The 8,262-nt window shown below is 41.8% G+C and overlaps 1 protein-coding gene across 9 annotated transcripts; it reads left to right on the top strand.

Moving 5' to 3' along the window:
* Positions 1 to 247: 247 nt before the first annotated feature.
* Positions 248 to 7,790, top strand: LOC118507505 (serine-arginine protein 55). Of its 9 annotated transcripts, XR_004905660.1 has the most exons (10): positions 437 to 608; positions 838 to 992; positions 1,072 to 1,142; positions 1,273 to 1,371; positions 1,476 to 1,557; positions 2,569 to 3,183; positions 3,305 to 4,783; positions 5,975 to 6,048; positions 6,134 to 6,427; positions 6,522 to 7,790. XR_004905660.1 is itself a non-coding variant. In XM_036046039.1 (8 exons), exons 2-8 carry the CDS (start codon positions 867 to 869, stop codon positions 6,811 to 6,813), a joined length of 1,038 nt encoding a protein of 345 aa, XP_035901932.1. In that variant the 5' UTR covers positions 361 to 608; positions 838 to 866; the 3' UTR covers positions 6,814 to 7,790. The 9 variants fall into 9 exon arrangements, 4 of the variants coding, with proteins under 4 accessions (XP_035901932.1, XP_035901931.1, XP_035901934.1 ...); XR_004905661.1 differs by adding an exon at positions 248 to 262 and having other exon boundaries at positions 345 to 608; positions 1,458 to 4,783; XR_004905659.1 differs by having other exon boundaries at positions 427 to 608; positions 1,458 to 1,557; positions 3,305 to 6,048.
* Positions 7,791 to 8,262: the final 472 nt, after the last annotated feature.

Genomic DNA, 8,262 nt, shown 5'->3' with positions numbered 1-8,262 from the left:
TGCGAGCGATTTATTTTCTCACGAATTGATTAAGATTGTTTTAGATGGTTTGGTAGCTTTGTGAGTATTTATAAATAAAACAGTCCCTTTGTTCCATTATTTTCTATAAAATGGTCATATTTAAAATTCCAAATTTCGTGCTTCACTATTTGACAGCACGAAAAAGCCGAATGAGAGCGTTTATGTTACGGTGCTTAGTTCTTAGTTAAATTTCGATATTTGTTAATTACAGTCTTTGGAATTCTGCAGTAAATTTTTTAGAGTAAATCTTTTCAAAATAAACCAATTTTGAGAAATTTTGTATTATTTTCTAACAAATTATCAATTTTGATGCTCTTCTATAGAATAAACTGTCATTTTTCATCCTCTTTCGATGACCGATACCGATCGCCTACTGTGCTGCCCCGTGCGTTTGTCAGAAGACCAAGAAGAGGAAGAAAGCATTTCGCTAGATCAGATTCTTCGCAGCAAGTTGCAGTACGAGCGTGTGCGTGTGACTGTGAAAAATCTGTGGAATTGTGAGCCGGAAAGCATCTCGCTTGATAAATAGCACGTTTAATTGCAGCCGATTGGTCTCTTGACGCTCGTTTGGTGTGATAATTAATCAGGTACGTGGCAATAAACGCGGTTTACTAATAAAATTGGAGGAAGCTATCGCCTTTTTTACCCGGCATTGAACACCATGCCACTCTGCGGCTATGCGGAAAACGGGGTGTAAAGCCGCCATATTTGATGTTCGCGTGACAAAATTTTTTTTGACTTGTTTGGCTTACTTTTTTACATTAAACGTATGTGGAAAGTGTTTTAACCTCTTTTCTGTTGATTTATTGCACACAGCAAGGAATTTGAGGGACGTACCACGAGTAATGGTCGGCTCACGGGTGTATGTTGGCGGTTTGCCGTACGGCGTCAGGGAACGTGACTTGGAGCGCTTCTTCAAAGGTTATGGCAGAACGAGGGATATTCTGATCAAGAATGGTTACGGCTTCGTTGTAAGTACATATTTCACAGCTTCTAGTGGAATGAAAATTGTTGAATTTGTGTTAAATTATGCTTTGTGGGTTTATTTAGGAATTCGAAGATTATCGCGATGCAGATGACGCCGTTTATGAATTGAACGGGAAGGAACTGCTGGGGGAAAGGTGCGTACCTAATTGTTTTACGAACGCAGGATGCAGCCCTATGAAAATAGAGCGGATCGTTGCTGGTTTTCTTTTTAAAAAACTTTGGATTTTCATGTTGTGTTTGTTTGCCTTTCAATTTCATCTCTAGAGTTGTAGTGGAACCGGCCAGAGGTACTGCACGTGGCCCAAGCGGTTACCGTGAACGAGATCGGTATGATAGGGACCGCCGTGGTGGAAGGTATGACAAGTAAGTATGATTAACGTGATGGGTGTCAAATAACGAACCCTCCGATTAGTATTAATAACACACAATCCCTTGAACTGTTGGTTTAGATATAAAAGCAATTCCAGGAACAGTTCCCGCTATGGCCCGCCGCTGCGCACCGAATATCGTCTGGTGGTGGAGAATTTATCGACCCGCGTCAGCTGGCAGGTACGTACCTTTGCATTAACTTAAACATATCAAACCGATCCGGGCAACTTTTCGTTACAAAATATACAAAATAATTCAATGATGGGTGGGATTATAGTTATGTTATTGTGGGATAGTATTTAATATTTAACAACATTACAAAGGAATACGCAGGTTCTGCGACTTAATTCGGCTTACAGCATACTTTTCGTATCTCTGCAAGAGTAGAATAATTTATTTATGAATAAAAAAAAAGAGTAGAATAATTTGTAACAGGCCAGACGAGTTTCTATAGTCAATGCGTTACCGATAATTCACTCATTGATTGTGAAATCTATTCATAAAAGAAGGCATTTAGGGTTTTAATGACGCCTTTTTGCATTTTAACCTAGAATTTGGTGTTTGTTTGTAACTCTAACTAACGAATGGAAGGTTTGTGTTTTTTGTGCTATTGTCTACATAGCCGATTGATAGTCCAATTTTGCTATTCAAATTGATTGTTTGGAGATTTCTATTAAGAATTAAGCTTACAAGTTGACTCTACTAATCACACTTATTATAATGGACAATTCACGAATTAGTAACTTTATTCAAACAGATTTAATACGTTAATACAACTAAGCGAATGATTGATTGACTAATAATTTGGATGCCTATTTTGAAAATCATCATAAAAAGAAAAAATGATGGCTAAAAATATTCGGCAAACTAACGAATTGGATAACATTTCCTATTTCTACCACTGCCAAGCGCCTGAATGTGTTCTTACTGAAAGGTAGTGAATACTGTGCATTTGGATAAAAAATCATCTGTTTTTCGAAAGCTATTCGATATAGCATGGCTATCATATTGTCAGTTACTTTTTTGATACGCACATGCACTGCAGTATGTTGAGTGAGTAAAGCAAAATTTTATTCTTCAGGAACATTGTAAAAATGACCGTAGGCAATAATTTATATCCTAGAAGACGGCGTAACAAATTGAAGTAAATGTAGTAAAATTGTATATGTATTATATTCTCTTTCTGTTAAGGCGGCTGCCCTTATTTCATGATGAGAGAGGTCATAGAGTCATAGGGTTTACACAATAAACTGTGTGGTAGCGCCAGTTGATGAATGCAACACTGCAAATGTGACTAGGGAGCAAGCGATGAAACGATCGGATGAGGGAACTCTGGTATAGTGGATCAGCAACTGTGTGAAGGACGATAGCCCCGATATGCAGGACCTTTCCTTTGGTTGTCCAGCAATATTGAATCAGCATGATAATACTACTATGGAAGCAACATCAAGTGCGTGTGCGGCAAACACCATCACCACCAGGGTGCACAATATACGTTGGCGTATGGTTTGATGACCGAACATGGATTCATGGCTCTAACCACTTCAAGTCGCGCGTGATACGATCATCGTACATACAACTCCGGAATAAGTGCCAGTTTGTGAGGAGTTAATTTCGAGATAAGCCTATGACGATCGCTGATATGAAGGCGGGAAAAAGATCTAACAAACACCAGACCACCTCTATTCGTCCCAGTACAACACAGTTCGGCCACGGTTTTCTGGATACATGAAGTTGATGAGGACAATGGAGCGCACGCACGGACAAGTTGTGTTGTCCAACAGCAAAGCAAGCCATTCCAAAAAAGTACCGTTGAAGTTCCATTAGCTTTTTATTTCCTTCTTTTCTTTCTTACACAATCTCTTCCTACCTTTTTATCGATGGTACACTAATTCTTGAAAATTTTTCACATTGATTAATTTTGAAGATTTGTGCGCGAGGCCCAAGGATCGATCGGCTGCTGCCCCTTGGTCTGGTCTGGTCGTCTGATGACGAGCGTAGGAAGGGATGACGTTGTGGAAGTCTGGCTCTCAAAACGTGTGACCGATGAACTTTCGAACGAACGATATTCGCCTTCGATCGACCGTGCAATAAGACAGCGCAGTCCGAATTTGGTTGAAGGATTCCTCGGCCTTTGCGTGAGATGATGATGCAATTCTACTCTCTTCAAACCCCGAACGGAAAACAAGCTTCAACCGAGATAGGGAGTGACTGTGGTGGACTCGGGCAACTAACTCAGCTCCCATGATGATGATGGTGCTTGTTTTCTTCAACTGGTTTCCTAACCGTGTGCATAACAGCAGTCCCCTACGGCATACAATAAGGCATAATGCACCGCCAACCCTGGAACTTCGTCACGATTGCGCGTTCGTCATGTTCGCCCCTTGGGACGAATCGCTTCTGGACAATCTCTGTGACAACGCCAGATGATGATAATGATGCAAATGATGTCTTTAAGAAAAAAAATCTCGCCTCTGTGATGTTCTCCGCTGCAAATGATCCGATGATTGAAGCCCTCTAACTAGTGTATCGGGACAGGATGTAGTCCTGATATGATGATGATGGACCAAAGAAGGAAGCGAACCTTTCCTCGCGGCGCAAATGGAAGATGCGACTCGGGCCTAATCTCTTGGAACCTCGGCGATGCCATCTCTGGGATCCGTCCACATCCGTACGCGCGTAGGCGTGTATGCTCTATTCCTTTTTTCTTTTCTATTTTCAAGCTTTGACTGCTTTCTTCCCCCGCCAAATGCGTATTTCAATCCATTTCATCCTCTCGAGAACATGGACATACACACACACACTCCTCATGGATCGATGCTGGCTGCAGAGAAAGACGACACTCTATAGCATGATGCGAAGTTTACTCAACCGGGGATGATGGTACCTGTGTGTGCGTGTGTGTTGATCGAAAGCTCCTTCGTATCTCATCGCCCATTCTTTTAACCACAATGGCAAATGGCACGCGCGCAACCCCATTGCGCATTCTTCCTTCTCGATGAGAGTGTTGTGTTGGTCGCACGTTTTGGAAGATGATCATTTCGTCAGCGGAACACAGCCGATCGCGTCGCGTCGTAGTAACATGATGATGATGTTTGCGCGTTAATAGGGACTCCTTTCATTCGCTGCTATGGGTCGCAAAGAAGGCGGATGCTGCCCATCACAGAAGAGATCTGAAGCGTGTTACGTGCAGGATTTAAACGCTCCACCCCTCCTTTGGCATTTTGACGATGGTGTTTGCAGCACAGTGTAACGGCCATGCCCGCGCTCCATATCCACACTTAAACACACACATGCATGAGGATGGGAGGTCAAATCGGTGATTCTGAGAGAGATGATAAAGGAAAGATGATGATTCGTTGACTGTCCCAAAATACCAAAACACTGTGTGTGCCCGGCCGCCAAGGTAATGGTCGATTTTTTTTAGATTTTTGTTTATCTCCTTTTTAAATTAAACCATATTTTCTCTGCGCTTGTGTGGTAATTGTTGAGGTTATTTCTAACTGAAGGATTTATCGTTAGCGCGGGAAAACTTTGGATGGCGCGTTTTCCAGCTAATTTTGCTGGATGTTCTAGTTTTCTTTTATCTCATTTTACACAGACGAGCATAGCCAATTCGGTTAATTTGAACGATAGGCATAAATATAGGAGTATTCAATAGTACAACGCTACAGGGGATTACGCGAGCAAAGAGCACACCTCTTTCCATACTAATCAGAACGGGAAAGACACTACTGAAGGACATAATGAAAAGAATCATAAAGCAGCAGAAGGAACACCATATAGACAACTTTTGAAGTTGACTCTGCATGCCGCTCGGGACAAACTAAAACCAACAAACGATTAATGCGAAGAGGAGATGCTGTTTGGTCTGTCATGTGCCTGCCGATCTACTATGACTGGTGAGATGATGGAGAAAAAAAGAATACAATACCTACCTGACATGATGCAAATAGGACTAAATACGTGAATGGAAAGGATTGCTTAAGATGCCCATTTGCTATCATCTGGATCGAAGGAGAATATTCTGGCACTAGAATACCATTGTTCAATCGCCGATTAAGATCGCTAGAGCAGCTTCTGAAGGAAAGAAGAAAAAGCCCTGTGCCTGCCAACTGCCAAAACGCAAAAGAAACCGGAAGAAAACCACGGCAACATCTCGAAGAAAACCCGACCACCGTCGTCTGTGTCCACCATCAATACCAATACCAATGATTCTTTTCATTATGCCTGTCTCTTCTTTTACAAATCGTTCAAAGAAAGGAAGTCGATTATGTTCTGCTTTTGTTTGTGAATATTTTGGAGGAACGCAAAATATTAAAATCTCGATTTGTATGCGAACAACTGTGACTGTCTCTGCACAGTGCATATTCTTATCGTGCTGCCATTTTTCGTAGACAATCGGTCAGTCGGTTCGCCCTCTACAAACAGAGGTTTTACAGGTTAACGATAAAGTAACAATTTTCTTCGCATAAAGTATAATCATCTTTGTTATTTTTTCCAGAGCATTCCTACTGTACTATGGTGTGGCATATAAGTGGGTTTCTTTACTAATTATTTTTGATGTTTGTTTTCTCACTTATTTTGGGTTCTAAAGGATTTGAAGGACTATATGCGTCAAGCTGGAGAAGTAACTTATGCCGATGCCCACAAGCAGCGTAAAAATGAAGGGTAAGAAAAGATAGACAAATTATTTAAAAAATGTAAGCAATTGATCTAATTATTATTAATTTTGGCTGGTTTAAAAAAAAAACAGCGTTGTAGAGTTTGCAACTTTATCCGACATGAAAACTGCTATTGAAAAGCTGGATGGTACCGAGTTGAACGGACGGCGCATTCGTCTGGTCGAGGATCGTGGACGCAATGGACGCAACGGACGTGGTCGTTCGCGATCCTCTAGCAGTCGTTCTAGATCACGGTCGCGTCGTCGTTCGCGTTCCCGTTCTCGATCGCGCCGCTCGTCGCGCAGCAGGTCCAAGTCTCGCAGCCGATCGAAATCAAAGAATGGATCGAAATCGCCGGAAAAATCCCGCTCACGCTCTCGCTCAAAGTAAGCATAACGAACAAGCACGAGTTCGGCATAGGCCACCCGTGAAAACAATCTATTTTACCGGTGTTTTTTTTTTCTTGTAATCTCTTTGCAGCAAATCGCGTGATAACAGCAAATCAAAATCACGTTCCCGCTCGCCGAAACGCGATCGCGATGAGTCCCGCTCCCGCTCACGGTCACGTTCCAAGTCCCACTCGCGCTCGCGCTCCAAGTCTAAGGATAACAAATCGCGTTCGCGTTCCCGCTCCCGCTCCCGCTCGCCCCGTTCCCATTCACGATCGCGTGATCGCTCGCAGTCGCAGGACAAGTCGCACGACAAGTCCCGTTCGACCTCACCCAAAAATAACGATCACTCTCCGGAGCGTAATGAAAGTATGGAGGATTGAGGCGCAAAGCATAGGCGTTCTACTTTTAAACAAACACCTGTTTTGTAACGACGAAGGACAAAAGGCGACGGATGATACGTTGGCAAAACTTGCACCTCTACTTTATCCATTTTAAAATATTAATTATACGCATTAATCAACCATACATGCATACCTCGACGATTTATTATCTCCCGCTCGGTGAGACAGTGGTTCTTGCGAATGTCCACTCTACATTAAACATCCAAACAGAAGAATCTAGGTTTCTAATAAACTACTGGCGCGTATATGGTATCGCTTGGGCCATCCCATGGGAAAAAATAATAGAAGCAATACCTGTCTGGAAAGTTAATTTGCTGTATTCTAAAACTGGCGATTATATGACGATGATGTTGATGCCAACCACTCGTCTCGTTTTCCATGGCGGGATTGCAGCGGTATGTAGAATGTATAATTAACTGATTTTTCAGTAGGATGGATTTTTTTTCTCCTTTTGGTAATACTATCTTAGAAAGCAGACAACGAATAGAGTGTGGCTCTATTTTTGTCTGCGCACAGATAAATGTAGTTGGTACGGCAACGGTGAAAATGGTAGAATATTAGGTTTCTTCTGAGTAGTAAAAGTCAGTCATACACTACGCAGATTCTGTACTTTTTCTATAAGCTGGCTGAAACCGATTAATGATTGATGATTTTACATGTCCAATAATAAAGTAAAGCACACGAGCATCCTGAATAAATCAGGTTTGTCTGAAAATAATACACTGTTTGGCGTTTGGATTTCTTGAGCACCTCAGACAAACAGTACACAGAAATTTATGTTTGCACGCGGTTAGGTGGTTCATCCTACCAAGCACGTTGCTAGCTATCCTACAACATTCTCCGTAGGAAACGCATAGAAAATCCTCCGTTCTGCTTTTACTACTATTTTGTCTGTCCTTTCATAAAATGTATGTACAAAATAAAATACAAAATAAATATTTGAGTATCAACTGCAAGTATGTACTGAAATCTATTAGTTTATGTGAATACTTCGCCTGTCTTCTTTCCATTCTAGTGCCCAACAGCACGCAAACAAAATAAAACATCAGGTCGTAGACTGGCCAACAGTGATGGACTTGCTCACAAAGACTGATTTACGCAGGGTTAGTGTAGAGGAATAGGTGACCTATCTTGGATCAAGCATTTGTTCCGACAACAACACAAGATGTTAAGATACTGTTTTAGGACAATTATTTATGCTTTCAGGATGCATGGCAACATAAGTTTGGGAGGACAACTTTATGTTTATGTGCTGTTTGATGCTCTAATTGTTGTGCTATTTATTAATCAGACCCGAACGACTCCGATGAGCTGGATGGCGATGCAATTAGGATGGCACTGGACGATCAAGCCCGTACAGTGTTTTTAGGCATTCTGGATGCTAAGCCCAGGATGTGTGGTAGTTCTAAATTGAGATGGGGTGATGAC

This window comes from Anopheles stephensi, chromosome 2 (assembly GCF_013141755.1).
Source record: "Anopheles stephensi strain Indian chromosome 2, UCI_ANSTEP_V1.0, whole genome shotgun sequence".
Classification (NCBI taxonomy): Eukaryota; Metazoa; Arthropoda; class Insecta; order Diptera; family Culicidae; genus Anopheles; species Anopheles stephensi.
Note: the sequence above shows the minus strand (reverse complement) of the source record. Positions and strands in the feature narration are given on the sequence as shown.

Coding starts and splice junctions, on each gene's coding strand:
- LOC118507505 (XM_036046038.1), top strand. CDS start 867: ATGGTCGGCTCACGGGTGTATGTTGGCGGTTTGCCGTACGGCGTCAGG. Junction 993..1,071: donor AGAATGGTTACGGCTTCGTT/GTAAGTACATAT, acceptor GGGTTTATTTAG/GAATTCGAAGATTATCGCGA. Junction 6,428..6,521: donor CGCTCACGCTCTCGCTCAAA/GTAAGCATAACG, acceptor ATCTCTTTGCAG/CAAATCGCGTGATAACAGCA.